This window comes from Marmota monax, unplaced genomic scaffold, assembly GCF_021218885.2.
Source record: "Marmota monax isolate L192 unplaced genomic scaffold, Marmota_monax_Labrador192_F-V1.1 WCK01_AAM20220418_F8-fsc00006, whole genome shotgun sequence".
Lineage (NCBI taxonomy): Eukaryota > Metazoa > Chordata > Mammalia > Rodentia > Sciuridae > Marmota > Marmota monax.
In genome coordinates, this window is record NW_026693712.1 from 20,315,009 (window position 1) to 20,332,418 (window position 17,410).

The 17,410-nt window shown below is 38.4% G+C and overlaps 1 protein-coding gene across 2 annotated transcripts in view; it reads right to left on the minus strand.

Annotated features, from left to right (window-relative positions):
- Kdm3b (lysine demethylase 3B) overlaps positions 1 to 17,410 on the minus strand; it is a 77,574-nt gene that overhangs the window by 34,811 nt on the left and 25,353 nt on the right. The window contains exons 5-9 of one of the 2 annotated variants that reach the window (XM_046459979.2): positions 16,680 to 16,804; positions 14,360 to 14,434; positions 9,780 to 10,379; positions 4,668 to 5,916; positions 3,654 to 3,855 (exon numbers count right to left, since the gene is read on the minus strand). In XM_046459979.2, coding sequence (XP_046315935.1) covers positions 3,654 to 3,855; positions 4,668 to 5,916; positions 9,780 to 10,379; positions 14,360 to 14,434; positions 16,680 to 16,804 — 2,251 coding nt within the window. The remainder of the gene's footprint in view (positions 1 to 3,653; positions 3,856 to 4,667; positions 5,917 to 9,779; positions 10,380 to 14,359; positions 14,435 to 16,679; positions 16,805 to 17,410) is intronic. The other variant, XM_046459980.2, reaches the window with a different exon arrangement.

Below are 17,410 nucleotides of genomic sequence, written 5' to 3' on the forward strand. Positions count from 1 at the left end.
AAATATCATCATCACATTTTAAACTCATGTATAGGGCTGGGGATGTAGCTTAGTGGTAGGGTACTTATCTACCATGTGTGAGGCCCTGGGTTTGATCTACAGTACCACAAAAAATAAAACTAAAAAAAATAAATAAATAAAATTCCTGTATACCTACCTCAGGAGGATTCTCTCTCCTAGATGCCTATTTTCATACTCTCCTTCTTTTCATACTTCTGAAATTACATTCCCTGTGAGAACCTCACTTCCTGTTCTACTGGTACAAGCCAGAAGAGATTGTTCACAAGCTCCCATCCCACACATTCCAAAGTGTGGATACTCTCCTGCAAATGGGCCCATGTTCTTCATTTGATCTCCTGCTCTGAATGAGGTCCATTTGAAAGTTAATATCTTCACCTACACCCGTCCCTTTTCCCCAACCCAAAGGCACTCCTCCACTAATTTCCCTCTTTTCTATATCATCTAGCTTTTTCTCTACCAATCTTTTTTTTTTTTTCTGGGGCACTTGAACACTGAATCATATCCACAGCCCTATTTTGTATTTTATTTAGATACAGGGTCTTACGCTGTTGTACAGGATGGCTTTGAACCTACAATCCTCCTGTCTCAGCCTCCCGAGCCACTGGGCTTGCAAGCATGCACCACCAAGCCTGGTTCCAATTATCATTTATTAATGCTCTACAAAATCAGCATTTAAACGTGCTACAATAACCATTACAAAAATACTCTCAACCTCACATCCTCCTCCATTTTTTTTGGCTTGTTAGACCCAAGTTTCCTTCAAGTCTGCTACCATTTCCTTTCCTTTATGTTTTCCCTAATCCAGTACAATAAGACATTCTGCCTACCAAACTACCAAAACTACTTTTGACAAGGTCATTTCATCTTGCTATCAAAAGGTCACTTTCAGTCCTTTCCTTACACAACCTGCCAGCATTTGACATAGTTCCTTATTCCTTTCTGGAAGTGCTTTCTTCAGTTGTCTTACTCTTTCTCTCCCTCTTTTGTACCAGGGATTGAACCCAGGGGAACTTAACCACTGAGCCACATACCCAGCCCTTTTTAAAAATTTTAATTTTGAGACAGGTCTCCCTGAGTTGCCTAGGGCCTAAGTTGTTGAGGTTGGTTTCAAACTTGAAATCCTTCTGCCTCAGCCTCTTGAGTCGCTAGGATTATAGGCATGTACCACTGCACCCGACCTTCCTGTTTTTCTGTCCTCAGTGGCTGTCTTTTCTCAGTCCCCTTTACTAATTCCTTTTAATACTTCCCATTTCTGGAGAATGCCAGAGCTCAGTTCTCAGAATGCTTCTGGTCCTAAGACTCTTTTTTTATTTTTAATTTTTAGATGGACACAATATCTTTATTTTACATTTATGTGGTGCTGAGGATCAAACCCAGTGCCTTGTGCATGCTAGGCGAGATCTCTACCACTAAGCTACAACCCTAGCCCTGCTTCTGGTCTTTATCTACATGCTGACTCCTGAGGTCTCAAATTAGACTATGGGCTTTAAATCCCTGGTGATATCTAAATTTGTATCTCCAGGTTGAATCTCTTCCCTTAACTCTAAAGGTGTAGATCCAACTGTTATTTCAATCTCTCCAGCTGGAAATTCTTTCAAATTTCAAATTTAGCCTATCAGGTAATTCTGAGTACTCTGCCTTCAATAGTCTCTCAACTTCTCTGTGCTTCTCCCCTTGCCCTCATATATAGTCTATTCCCACAAAGGTAGTCAAAGCAGTGGGTGGTAATTGGGAATTGAAACCAGGAGCGTATTACCACTGAGCTACAACCCTAGTCCTTTATTATCTGTTTTGAGACAGGGTCTCAGCAAGTTGTCCAAGTTGAACTTGTGATCCTCCTGCCTCAGCCTCCCAAGTAGCTATTATTATAATGTGCACCACCATGCCCAACTTAAAGTGACATTAATCAGTGTTACTCATCAGCTCAAAACCTCTAATGACTTCTTTTTTGTTTTTTTGAATAACATCTTATTTACAGTAAAAATCAAGGCCCTTAGAGTAGCCCTATTAAGTCTAGACTCATCATTAATTCTTTGATCTCAACTCTATTACTCCCCTTGCTTACTCTATTTTAGCTATACTAGTTCTATGGATGTATCAAGAATATTCCAGTCTCAGAATGGCAGCACTTGTCTGGAATACTTGTCTCCTGAATAACAACTGTGTGGCTTTATTCTTTCACCTCTAATAGGTCATTCCTTAACCTGCTCTTTCTCAGATCACCTGGTTTAAAATAGTAGCCTCTCTAGCTTACCGAAATTTCAATCCTCTTTCCCGTCTTTATTTTTCTCAAGTTACTAATTGACATAATATTTACTTAATTTATTTTTCCTCTTATTGTCTGTCTGCTTCTTTAATTCCTCCCTAAACTTTCTGAGACCAGAATGTAATGTTTTGTTCACTACTGAATCCTTAATGTTCAGAATAATGACTGGCACATATTAAATGCTCAATAAATATTTGCCAAATAAGGTCATCCACACCAATAAGCCTTTATTTATTTTATTTTATTTTTTGGTGGTGCTGGGGATCAAACCCCAGGTCCTCCCACATTTTTCTCATCTAGGCAAATGTTTTACCACTGAGCTACACCTCAAGCCCTGATCAGCAGCTTTTCTTTTTTTTATTTAGAGACAGGGTCTCACTGAGCCTTAGTGCCTCACTTTTGCTGAAGCTGGCTTTGAACTCGCGATCCTCCTGTCTTAGCCTCCCGAGCCATTGGGATTATAGGCGTGTACCACTGTGCCCAGCAGCCATTTGGATTTTTTAATTTTAAAAATGAAAGATTCTTAGCTGGGCATGGTGGTGCATGCCTGTAATCCCAATGACGCGGGAGGCTGAGGTTAGAGGATCATGGGTTTAGGCCAGCCTCAACAACTTAGCAAGACCCTGTCTCAAAACAAAAAACAAAAAGAGACTGGGGATGTAGCTCCACATCCCCCAGGTTAAATCCCCAGTATTGCCAAATAAACAAAAACAAAACAAAATCAGCCTTGACAGATCCTAAGTTTCTCATAGAGGAAGAGGAAAAGTGATTAGATATTGCTGTTTTCATTAGTTATCTCTATTTTAAAAATACTCCATTGAGCCAAGTGGGTAACATGCACCTATAGTCCTAGCACTCAGGAGGCGGAGGCAGGAGGATTGTTTGAGCCTACAGGTTCAGGGATAGCCTGGGCAACATAGTAAAAACTCATCTCAAAAAAAAAAAAGAGAGAGAGAGAGAAAATAAAAAGAAATGTGCTTCACATCATCTCCTAATCTTACTTCTCTTAAGTGACTCAAGTCACCCTAGCACTGAAGAAGAAGAAGTGGTCAGGCAGATTCCCAAAATAAAATGAAGTTCTTCTGCTTATACCACTGGTTTCAAATGGAACCCAACTTAGGAACAGCTTAGTAGGAATAGCACATGGCAGCAGCTAAAACTGCTCCACTTCAATCCTGCAAGGACCAACCCACGGATAATTTTCCAACAACTAAGTAATTACTACAACAAAGCCTCAGCATACACCCTGTGAGCATAGGGGTTATGGAAAACTGAGAAAGACAAATTTATAGATTTAGAGAAAGAGTGGGAATTATATGGCACTAGTGAAAACTGGGAATGACAGCAAGGAGAGGAATTTAGGTACCTCCGGAAGTGAAAGAAGCGGCAGGCTACAGTAGAATCATCTTGTTCCTGTTCTTTAAACTTTCGATACCGCTCCAGGCGGCACTCACGACATTTGTGCAGGTGAGGTGCCACATTGATGCATGACCCATCCTGTAGAAAGGGCTCTCCAGACTGCTTGAGCTTCTTCACTTTGCTCACATCTTTCAGCACTGACTGGCCAACTGTGGCAAGGAAGGGAGGAGAAAAGGCTGTCAGAAGAAGCATAAGTAGGGTCCACTAACAAACTCCTCATGTGAACAAACATTGGTCAAAGGGCTATTCCTCTTTGCACTGCTTGGGCACATAATCTACCATGAACCCAGAAAGGAAGAGCAAGGAACAAAGAGGCTTTGGTTGGGAGCTAAGGAGAACTGTATGTGCCTCATGCAGCAGAAGGTAGTCATCACCTGCCCTTAGACACTCAGTATATGCCTACTGTTAATCTAGGCTTTTTGGGCTCTCACAGGATATCAATTCCTAATGAAAGCAGCTACTTTTACCACCAGACTTTCTCTTATACACTTCTAGACCATAACCTCACATCATAAATTCATAGATTTTTGGTAGAGGCGTTAAAAATCCTTACATTTCAGAGAGGAACAAACCAAGGGAGTGAATCTTTTTGTTTCATCAAGTCTACAAAGGGATGAAAACTAATATGGGAATGAAAACTAATTCTTAGTAACTCCCTGGAAGCAAATTAAAGATGATGAAATAGAAAGGAATGAAATCAACACAAGGACATATAGTTTCTAATTAAAAACAACAAGCTAATGAAGATGAATAGTCCTCTTTTATGAGCAGATAACCCTTTTACATTGCTGGTATAGATTCAACCAAGTTTGATAAGGTGCCTCTGCCAGGTTCTTTGCCTCTATAATTCTATAAGATTCTAGAACTTTCCATCAATATGAAGGCATCTGCCGCACAAAAGCACAAGCATTTTGAGGCAAGTGCCAGAGCAAAGCCCACGTATAGTCCCTAGCAGGATCACCTTTCAAGGGTGCAGTCCGAGGTCGGCCTTTAGGGGCCTGTTTCCCTTTGCCCTTGCCCAACAACAGCTCCGCACTACGCTCCCCATTGGGGCCCAGCTTCCCCATCAGGTGTTCTGGAATCCCCTTCAGGCCTGTCTTGGCCTGCAGCTGTTCCTCTGAGTCGCTCAAATCTGACAGGTCACTGTTGGTGCTAGAGTCTGAGTCCTGTCTGCAAGCCAAGCTTCGCTCATCCAGTGAGAACCTTTTCACAGCTTCAAAAGGAGCTTTGTTCTCCTGCGAAAAATCTACTGGGGAGGACAGAAAGCAGCCCGAGTGCCTGCCAAAGACGTTACTAAAGGTTTTGAGGAGGGGATTGTCCTGTTGCCCAGGTCCCACAGTTGGCCTCTCCTCTGTGGGGCTTGAGGAGAGAGTAGGCATCTCAATGGGTTGGGTGAGGCTACTGGTGGGTGAGCTGGAGCGGCCATTCCCCATGGCAGAGAGGCTTGCACCCCCAGTGGTAAGAGTTGAGCCTAGAACACCAGACACCAGCTTGGAGGAATCAGTTGTAATGAAGAGGGTTTTCTTCTTTGCTAAAGATGCTGAATCTGCAGACGAGTGAGGCTCGGGCCAGCCGGTTGCTGCCTTGGAGGTGACAGTGGTAGCAGAGGAAGAGCTACCTGATGCCTGAGATGCAAAGCTGCTGAAAGGACTGTGTTCAACTTTCTCCACAAATGCCAGGAAAGGGTTAGAAGGCTCTTCTCGGGACAGTTTAGGGGGCTGTAAAAATAGATTTTCATGACTCTCTGGGGTGCGGGTATTTAGGAGGCTCCGGGGGAAGGCTGGAGTAAGGGTGGGCATGGACTCTGCAGGCACTTTCCGGTCCACAGCGCTGCCAGCCTTAGAGCCTGGCTTAGTGTCTGCTCCAAGAGTGGATCTGCCTTTGCACAGGCCTGAGCTCAGACTCTCAAGGCTTTGTTTGAATGAGTCCCGACTAGAGGAATCATCAGCCAAACTCTCTGAAACCGTAGTGAAGTAGTTACTGGTGGGTAACGTTTGGGACATGCATTGAAAAAACAAGTTTTTGGAGAGATCAGAATCTTTCTGAGACTCTGGAGCAGAGCTACAGCCAAAAGAGAAGCCCAAAGGTTTGTTCTCTGTAGCTAAAACCCCATTGGACTGGCTCCTTCCACTTCCAAAAGTCAATGGTTGTGATAAACTTGGGAGAGATGTTCCAAATCCAGAAGAGGCCAGAATAGAATTTCTTGAATTCTGAAAGGAAGATAGCCTGAATTAGTGACACTGGCTTCAGATGACAACCTAATGAGCTCTTTCTTGTCCTATCATTGAATCAATATTTATTATTGATCAATTGATCAATCAACTTTTCTCTCCTACAATTCTACTTATTTGCTCTTCTGGATTTCACCAGCAATGGAAGGGAAAAAACTTGCCATAAACCACAGAGGGCATTTTAACTCTAGCAAGATGAGCCAGAGATGTCATTCAACCTGCCTCTCCTTTAGTTGTTACCCAATGGGTCAGTTCTAGAAAGGTGTGTAGGCTTTTTAGTATTTACAGTATTTGAAAACAGAGACTCTGTTAGGGAACTGTGGGAAGATTCCTGATGACAGCTTTTACTTTGAAATTTACCTAGTGACCTCTGTAATATCAATCTATCTGAATGACCTTAGAAACTACAAAGTTTTGATTTATTTAAGCTATTGCAAATATCTTCATCTTATAGAAAGTAACTTCACTTCTATGATAAGCCCACTTATTAAAGAAAAAGTATCTTTATTAATCTGAAACTCCACAAAAGGATCCTTTTGGAAACTGGCCATTTATTGGTTTAAATCTACCTAAAATTTGCAATTAATATTACTCCTAAAGATGCTAAAATAAAGAAAGCTATCCATTGAGATCTTCTGTTATAATTATGATCTAACAAAAGTCCCCAAAGGAAAAATGTACATTACTGAAATATTCACCAAATAAAAACACTTAGCCTAACAAATTGGAAAATAAAATGTTATATAATGCTTCCCATGTTAACTTCTGCATGTGAATGAATATATGTATAAATAAGGGTAGGGGCACTTTCATATACATTATGTACCCATATGCACACACAGAGACACTCTTAGGTAGCTATGAGCCCTTATGTAGTACTCGTTAATTTAATAAAACTCAGATCCTAGCACTTGACTTGAAATGTAGATTAACTAAAACAAAACAAAACAAAAACACCAACCAACTTTCAAGTAGTAGAGAATGATACCTAAACATTCATTTGTAAACATTGGAAATAAAAAATTATTCCATCACTGCTGAATGAATATGGGGTTTTATTTTAAAGGAGAAAAATTTCTGGATCTCATAGTGGTAGTGGTTTTATAACATGGTGAATGTACTACATGCCAAAGAATCATACATTTTAAAATGATACAATGCTAAATATCCTTAAAGGTGACATAGAAGGAGAAGAACCAGGGACACTTCCTATGGCTTGCTTGCAGTTGACATCTGTTGACAGATTTTAGAGTTAAAAAATTAAAGTTCATTTTTTTTTCTTACTAACTACAAAAGCATTGATTTAAGATGCCCCCCTGCCCCCACCACCCAAAATAAGACTGACACAGCCCTGAGATTTTGCTGTTGTTTCACTAGCAGGATTGGCTCAGAGCCTGGACATCTGTATGACTGCAAGAAACCTGCACGAGTAGCTCATGTTTTACTACTAACATTATCCTTTAAAAATAAATACACACATGAATGAAAAATAATTTGGATGGTCTTTCATTTTCTTTTAAATGATCAAATTCCAAATCCTTTCCTTATAAGAAAGCGATGACAAACCGATTTCAACTCCAGCTTTTAGGGCAAGAAAGTCCTGGTAACTATTTCTCTATTTCAGATTAAGAATTGTAACAGAAACATTCATGTCTGTAATTTTAAATCATACTGCAGAAAGAGGCTAAAACATGAGCAAAATGATATTCACAGAAGTTTCTACAACCTATTTGAAAAAAATATTGACTCCACATTTCATCTATCAGCTTTGCTACTCCAAGAACAGTGACATTCACTGGATCTTTTCTTGTAGGTCACAAATTTGGTTTACTTTGTAATTCTCATTTACATTCATACTGCCTTAACACAGAGTTGATTTTAAATGGTGCAGAAATTATGAAGATTTTTTTTTTTTTTTTTTACACATTGGAAACTCATCTATGATCCTCACCTGGTTCTTTTGGGACTATAGGTCAACTAACTGAGGAAAAAATCATAAACAGTGTGAAATTTGCATTTACAGTCCTCTTTTACCTAGGCATTTCATCTCGCTCTCTATTCCTATATATTAGGGGTTAACACATTGTATTTGCTAGAATTAGGAATTAGTCAGATGAAATTTATATACCATGGGTTTTTTGTTTGCTTTGTTTTGTTCTTTGTGGGGCTGGTGATCAAACACAAGGCCTCATGCATGCTAGGCAAGATTTTTTTCTATTAAACCATATCACCCAGTCCTATGTCATGCTTTATCTGTGTTGTTATACCTGAAATTATCCTATTTTGGTGTGTGGGTTCCTTTAAGTAGTGATTTAAAATATTTATAATGCACAGTACTTAGCACACAGTAGTTTCCTATATATTATTTTGCTTTTTTTTTTTGGATGGGGTCTCATTGTTGTCCAGGCTGGCCTCAAATTCCTCGGCTAAAATGATCCTCCTGCCTCAGCCTCATGAGTAGCTGGGCCTATATGCACGTGCCTCCATGGCTGGCTTATGTACTTTAAAAAAATCATTATGCATTTCATCTTTTCACTTCATACTCTAGCTTGAGTTGGCCTATGTGAATCAGTTTGGTGACCAAAATCAGTAAGAAATTCAATTTTTAAATATATATTTTTTTAGTTGTAGACGGACAAAAACCCCCCCCATATTTATTTATTTATTTATGGTATCAGGGATTGAACTCAGGGGCACTAGACCACTGAGCCAAATCCCCAGCCCTATTTTGTTTTTTATTAGAGATGGGGTCTCATTGAGTTGCTTAGTGCCCTGCTGAATTGCTGAGGCTGGCTATGAACTTGTGATTCTCCTGCCTCCGCCTCCCAAACCGCTGGGATTACAGGCATGCAACACCATGCCTGGCTTTTAGTTTTTATTTTTATGAGGTGCTGAGGATCAAACCCAGTGCCTCACACGTACCAGGCAAGCGCTCTACCATTGAGCCACAGCCCCTAGTACCAAAAGAATAGATTTTGATACTGTCTTAAATTTGGATTGCAGTGTCAACTTGACATTAACTTACATTTAACAAAAGTTCCATTTTAGCAAAAAAAAAAAAAAAAAAATCCTATCAGATAAAGACCAAAGCAATAACTGTTATGATTAAATCCATCAAGTAAGGCTTATTAAAAGAATGAAATTAGTGAGGGAAAAACTTTTATGGCCATACTAAACGATGGAAAGTAACCTAGACTCAAGGGAAAATATCACAGAAAATGATGAACTGAAAATAGGGTAATGGTAGCTTGGACTCACAGCCTTAATTATAGTGTTCACTATTACCAACACTATAATTCATTAATCTTGCCTCTCAGATTTGGTGGAGGTTCAACTACTTGGTGAACTAAATAGATAATTGAATTAAAAAGATTCCCCATCAGATCTATTTTAAATCTCATTAAATTGGGTTGTATAACCAGTTTTTGATTAGCCCAATTGTTCAGGTGACTTTTTTTTTTGTACTGGGGATTGAACCCAGGGGCACTTAACCACTGAGCCACATTCCCAGTCAATTTTTATTTTGAGAGAAGACCTCACTAAGTTGTTGAGGCTGGCTTTAAACTTGTAATCCTCCTGCCTCTGATTCCTAAATTGATGGGATTACAGGTATGCGCAGCTGAGTCCAGATGTTCAAGTGGCTTTTAAAAACTGATAAAGTTATTAAAATGTACACATTTGCTCAAGGAGAGCAGTAAAGGCCTAGCCACAGAATATAATTTAAGCATATCTCAGAAATATTCCTTCCTTAGGGCATTTGAGATGTCTGTGAAGGTGTTAACAATAAGGAAGGGTGAGAGAGTAAACACAAATCTAGCAAATCTGCCCCTAGAGCAACTCACCTCTCCTGAGGCCTGTGACCGGCTGCCTTTCTGTTTTTCCGGCCCAGTCCCTGCTGCAAGGCCAGTGTCTGAGATCCTCACCGTGGTTGGGGTGGAGCTGGCGGTAGTGACCACAACTGCTGAAGCCACCATGCCCTGGCCAACTTGTTCCAGTGTTTTTCCTGACTCTTTGTTTTCGGCTCCACCCACCTCTGAGGCCAAAGGTGTCTGACCTGTGGCTGTAGAATATGGAGTGAAAGGTACAGGTGTGTCCCCACCTACGGGCTCATCCTGTACCACCAGAGTCCTGCCGTTTTCTTTGGTGTAAGTGGCAAAGCGAATGTTGCGGTTAATTTGGGGAACAAATGTAGATGGTGGCTGCTTGGCTCTCTGATCCAGCCCTGGCTCTCCACTGGCATTACCTCCTTTCCAGGGCCCTCGGCTTGCCTCACCTCCATCGCTCCCATTACTGTCTACTTCACCCCTGTCTCCTTTTAATTTCTTTGATGCAGAGTCACACCCAGAGTCCGAAGCATTTTTCCTCCTCCGGCCATCTTTCCCCTCTATGCTCTCTCTCTTCTTCTTTCCTTTGGAAGATTTTACTGCTTTTAACGTACCCCCCTACAAAACAAAATTCAAAAAAGATTTATTATAAAGGACCTTTCATCCTGTGAAAACCATAATCCATTAGCTCTTTCCCATCTCTAGAAACAGAAAAAGCAGGCAAAGATTGCCAAATTCTGATGCCAGCTCTAAGACCCTTTGTCAAAAAGCTCCAATCTCCCTGTAATCCCATTTATACACACATTCAAGATAACAGTTACCAGAGGTTAACTCTCTTGGCAAATCTTCTCTTACAATAAATAAACTACTTCAAATGGTATTTTATTTTTTGATGGGTTTTATAATTTGTGGAACTTATTTTTACAAAATAAAATGCCAGGCTAGGCTAGAAGCTTATTTGTACACTGAGGAAATAACTTGCTTTATCTCTTGGTTTTGACAGAAACTTGTACTTCAAGTATTAACATACAAAATTCCTTTTAACCAAAAGTCACTAAAACCAGTATTTGATTACCAGTATTTGTAAATCTATGAGCAAAGGAAAAGTGAAGCTGATAGCTCACAGACACTACAAAGATTCAATTGATCTCCAGACCTTATTTCAAAGCATTAAACAGAGGAAAGGGGGAAAAAAGCAGGCTACCACAGGCCAAAAGCCAAATCTCTTCTATCTTCTGGTAATGTCAGACTATCTATCTCAGAAAATTTTACTTGCACCTTATTTGAAAGGCCAGACAAGATATGGATTAAAAGAGAAAATACCCATTCTGAGTAAACTCCTTCCCTGAGAAGGATAAGGAGAATGGGGCATGAGGTGCAGCTAACATTCTCTACAGCAATCTTTTTTGTGCATCAAGGACTTATATGAAGAAGGTATTTCAAAAACATGTGCTAAGATGGTTAATAAGCTAGTGAAACATTGTTATCTAGGTATTAATATTTATAAACTTCATTAATTTATTCTTACTGTCCTTTAATACTTTGGGCAGTATTATTTATAGATCTATTTTCTTTCTTGTAATCATTACTATAGCTTTTCAATGGAAATGTTTTATGAATTTTAAATTTCTTATCTTCTTAGTAATAGTTTCAGTACTTTTCCTTTTTGCTGTCTTCCTATCTAGTGTTTCTCCTTTAATTTCCCCTACAAGTCATTCATATATATAAAACAGCCCCCCATATATTGGGGGGTACTGGGTATTGAACCACTAAGCTACATCCTCATCCCTTTATATTTTTTATTTTGACACAGGGTTTCGCTAAGTTGCCAATACTGGCTTTGAATTTGTGATCCTCCTGCTTCAGCCTCCTAAGCCCCTGGGATTACAAGCTTGTACCACTGTACCTAGCTTCCCCTACAAGTCTTTATTTTATTTACTTATTTTTATGTGGTGCCAAGTATCCAACCCAAGTGCCTCACACATGCTAGACAAGCGCTCTACTACCAAACTACAATCCCAGCCCCCGCCCAAGTCTTAAGACTCAAGATTTACTTCCATTTCCACCCTACTTCTGAATATTATCTGTATTTCTAAATATATAGTATTAAGTAATATAATAATAAGTAACATACTTCTGGCAATATTACCCAAGTTTTTCAAATCATTCAAAAACTGTTTGCTAAACGTTGTTTTCATTTCATCCTCTTTGAGACAGGCTCTTGCTATGTTGCCCAAATTGGGCTAGAACTCTTAATCCTCCTGCCTCATCCTCCCAAGTAGCTGAGATTACAGGCATGCACTACCATGCCCAGCTTAAATTCATCCATTCTCTTTTAAAACTTTATCTTTTCTTCAACCTGGATTACCATCAGTTTTTTATTTTTACTTTCTTCTTAAATTACAGGGTAAAGTACAGGTGGCTGAGGCAGAGAATTGTTATTTCAAGCCAGCCTCAGCGATTTTAGCAAGGCCCTAAGCAACTCAGTAAGACCCTGTCTCTAAATAAAATATAAAAAAGAGCTGGGGATGTGACTCAATAGTTAAATGCCTCTGGGCTCAATCCCTGGTACCAAATAAATAAATAAAAAGGGTAAACTTGAGGATGGGCATTTTTTGTCCTTTATTTTATTTCTGGTAATGGGACTTGAACCCAGGACACTTTACCTCTGAGTTACATCCCTAGCCCTACTTATGTTTTGATAAGAGTTTCACTAAAATCCTGAAGCTGGTCTCAAACCTGTGATTCTCTTGCCTCAGCCTCTCAAATCTGAGATTATAGGCATGTGCCACTGAGCTTAGCTGAAATCTTTCTTTTCTTTCTTGCTTATTCTCTTATACTCACTGTTAAAGGAGATGAGGCAATCACAGATCTCTAAGAAGGGTTACTGGAAAACCTGGCAAACTGTAATTGAATTTGGCTAGCCAAGAATAAAAGTCAAGTTGGGCACAGTGGCGCATACCTGAGCATGCAGCTCAGGAGGCTGAGGCAGAAGGATTCCAAGTTCAAAGCCAGCCTAAGTAACTTAGTTAGGCCCTAAGCAACTCAGTGAGACCCTGTCTCTAAATAAAACACGAAAAAGGACTGCGGATGTGGCTCAGTGGTTAAGTGCCCCTGGGTTCAATCCCTGATACTGGGGAAAAAACAAACAAAAGAAGATGTCACATCATGGCAAAGCCAAAAAGGAAAAATCAAAATTTACTGCTAACAACCACACTTCCACTTCTAACTCATGCAGTCAACTTGAAGAACCTGGCTCACAGCAACCATTCCCAAAATAACTTATAATGAACTACTCACATGCAAGAAAGTAACCTAGGACACTGAGTATAGTACTTTTCAGTTATACTGGGCTAGCTGTATACTATTTGGCATACAATAGGTGCTTAATGAATGAGTGAAATAATGGACTAAAAATAGAGCCCAATGCAACATCAAAGTAACAGGTTTTTCAGCCATGTAAACATAGTCAAGGGACTTAACCTATTCCTGATTAATATAATACATAAATAAAAAGCTATTAAATTTAATACTGATTCTTCCTTTCTTAGTCTGATCTTTTTTTTTTTAAATCAAGAATAACTAATAAAAAAGATGATGAAGGACTATATACTCAGCAAGAAAGCAATATTTATAGAGGTGATAAGATACTATGAGGCATGTGTGGACAGTTGATTTACTGAAGGATACTCACACAGGATTCCTTATTGGTTCAGGTAAAGATTTATAATGCGCTTATTTATTTATTTTTGGCTATAATAATTCTAAATGAACCAAGTGTTGGCTTAGTCTATAATTATAGAATAATCCACTGTGTGCTAAGCACTGAACTAGGCACCTGTTCATTTGATTCTACTTGGGAATATATGAGCATGTATGAGGTCCTGAGTTCAATCTCCAGTACAATAACTCACACAAAAAAATTTTTTTTACTATGTATATCTATTAACTTAGCAATTGCAAACCAAGGAATTAATTCCAATAAACAATAAATGTGAAAGGATGTTCAAGTATGTTCATTGTGTTGTCATTTGTATTAGTGAAAATACTGGCAATGATTTAAATGTCCTCCAATTTTAGATTAAATTAGTTATGATATATTCATCTTTTGGAATAGCATACATCTATTGTGGCACATGCCTCTAATTCCAGCAAGTTGAGAGACTAAGGCAGAAGAATGCTAAGTTCAAGGCCAGCCTCAGCAACTTAGCGAGATCCTGTCTCAAGATAAAAAGTAAAAAAGACTCTGTTGGAGCTCAGTGCCACCTAATAGGAAAAAAGAGGATGTAGCTTTTCTTCCATATCTAGTTACTGGTAAGGTCATGATTATTACTACCATTTATTGCAGTTTTAACTACTACCTCTTTCAAATATACTTAAGAAAATATAAAAGAAAGTTAGGACTTAAGACTTTATAACAACTATAGAACAAGTCAAATTGAAAGGGTTTACTCAAACTAGGTCTCTTTCTTGACACCATCCACCCTTACCAAGACAGTCCATCTGAACAACCCAAGCAGCACCCATGTAAAAGGAAACCACATAACAAGAAAATGCAAGCTCATGAGTCTTCTCAGAGACTCAGTTGTTTACTGTACCTCATTTTGAGGCGTTGTGTTATCCATCAGCATCACATGGATGAGTCTGGGATCTACTGACTTGATCTCACCACTCTATGGTAGCAGCAGGATAGCAGAACATATGGGAAAAGGGTGGGGGAGAGAGATTATTTAATGCTTTATTCACCAAGACTTAACATTTTCCTAATCTATGTAAGTATCTCTTTATTGCTTCTATTCCCTTATTAGAAGAAAGCTCCATGAGAGAAGGGATATTTACTGTCTCAATCACTGCTATAGTAAGGATATCTGAAACACGGTGTGGAATATGGTGAGCATTAATATATTTGTTAAGTTCATGAATAAAAGGAACAATTGAGTTTAATGCTCAAGTATGTCTTTTAGGGATTTTAATTTGAAATATTCCATATCAAAAACATTCCTATTCAGTATATTATGAAATCAAAAATCTTCAGAACCAACAACAATCATTACAAAAATCATTATATAGGGCTGGGGATGTAGCTCAGTGATAGAGCATATTTGAGACCCTGGGATTAATTCCCAGTACCACCAACAAAACAAAACAAAACAAAAAACCCCAAACCCACAAAAACCAAAACAATAAAAAACACCCAAAACAAACAAACCTACTTTACTACTAAAGAATACAAACTTTAGGAGAGGGAGTACTTTGACATAAAACATCAAATTTACTGTGTAGGGCTGGGGATATAGCTCAGTTGTAGAGCACTTGCCTAGCATGTATGAGGTCCTGAGTTCAATTCCCAGTACAACAACACACACACAAAATTTTTTTTTACTATGTATATCTTTTAACTTAGCAATTACAAACCAAGGAATTTATTCCAATAAATCATAAATGTGAAAGGATGTTCAAGTATGTTCACTGTGTCATCATCTGTATTAGTGAAAATACTGGCAAAGATTTAAATGTCCTTCAATTTTAGATTAAACTAGCTATGATATATTCATTTTTTGGAATAGCACACATCTATTTTAAAGGAATAAGTCAGCTGGGCACAGTGGCACATGTCTCTAATTCCAGCAAATTGAGAGACTAAGGCAGAAGAATTCCAAGTTCAAGGCCAGCCTCAGCAACTTAGCGAGATCATGTCTCAAGATAAAAATTTAAAAAGGCCCAGAATGTAGCTCAGTGAAAAGAACTGCTGGGGTATTGTCAATCCCCAGTACCATAAAGGAGAAAAAAAAAAAAAAAAAAAATTCACATCTCTATATTCACAAATAAAGATTAAAAATGCTTGTTATAAACCAAGTATAGTGGCACATATTTGTAATCCAAACAACTTAGGAGACTGAGGCAGGAGGATTGCAAGTTTGAGGCCAACCTTGGCAATTTAGCAAGACACTATCTCAAAGTAACAAAAAAAAAAACAACAACAACAAAAAAGAAAAACGCTGGAGATGTAGCTCAGCGGTAAAGTGCCCCTGGGTTCAGTCCCCAGTATCAGGAAAAAAAAAAAAAAGAAAAAAAAAATGGAGGTTATATACAATTAAGTAAATAAGATACACTATATAACCTACAGAAATACATATATAGAAAATATTTGGAAGAATATGGAATATAGCTTAATGGGAGAGCACTTGTCTAGCATGTGTGAGGCACTGGGTACCATCCTCAGCACCACATAAAAATAAATACTAAAAATAAATAAACAAAAAATAAAAAGAATATGGAATATATACCAAACTGTTAATGGTGGTTGCCACTGAGTGACATTTACATAGGGGAAAGGTTGGCTTTCATTATCTAGTTTATGTATGTATGTTTTTTGAAATTTTTAAATGAAGATTTATTTAACTTTTAAAAAAATTAAAGAAAGAAATAAATAACAACTACAACCAAAAAAATAAATTAAAAAAAAAAGAAACACTCATCTACTGTTTCTCCTAAATAATTCTCCAGGTATCTCTTAGGTGTTAGGTTCTTTTCTGTTCATTAAAAGCAATTTTTTTCAGCATCTAGGATATAGTGGCAAAAGTAATACAGAAGCCAATGCTAACTAATTGGTCTTTAATACAAACTGTTATGAATATGATAAATATTACCACCTTACAACTGCATATTGTTTTACAGATTTCAAAGCACTTTTAAATATATTATTTCAGTCTTCAAAACAGTATTGTGAGGTAAGTGGGGTTTTACACAATTACTTCTAACTTAAAGATGAGAACAGTGGGATGATAAAGTTGCACACCCCTTCTAAGGGTTATACAATCATTAAATGATAAGAGCCAGGGATAAAGTATTCACATTCTTTACACCATGCTCTGTAAGGGGACTGATAGAATTTAGATGGAATTAACACAGCCTCACCTCAGTTATAGACACATCCATAAGACGGGTGATGGAGTCCTGATGACTTACGACACCATAGATCCACCCTTCTTCCCCCTCTGGCTGGTACACTTTGACCCTGTGACCTTGAACACTGTAGGGACCTAAAAAAGAGATCAGTCAAAACTGTATTTTTGGCTAAGTTATGTTTCATAACTGTTTCTGAAAGCAAAAGGAAAACTACATGATGGAAATACTTGGCACTTTCAAATATCTGCCCCTTGACAGAGCTAACAAAGTAGCAATTCTAGATTTACCACACTCAGCATTGAGTCTTTTTGAGATGTTGGGATAGAACCCTTGTCCTCATACATCCCAGGGAAGCACTCTGATATTGAGCAACATCCCTAGCCCCTATATTCAACAATTTAATAATTGTAATATTCAAAGGGAAAGAAACTTACAAATTAAAACAACAACAACAACAACAAGTAATATGGAAATTTACTCATATACCTGACATGTGTATGAAAAAAGTAGGAGACCACTAAGTTGAATGTACTCTTTTTCTTTTTTATTTGTGCTGCAGAGGATCAAACCCAGAGCCTTGTACATGTCTGCCACTAAGCTAAACCCCCAGTCCCATTGGATGTGCTATTAGGATAAACCACCACAGGAATGATACATAATCATTAACATTCTGCTATCTGACTTTCAATAACAGCTGAGAGTTCAATTTATGAGGTTTCTAGCCTCTGCACTAATAATAG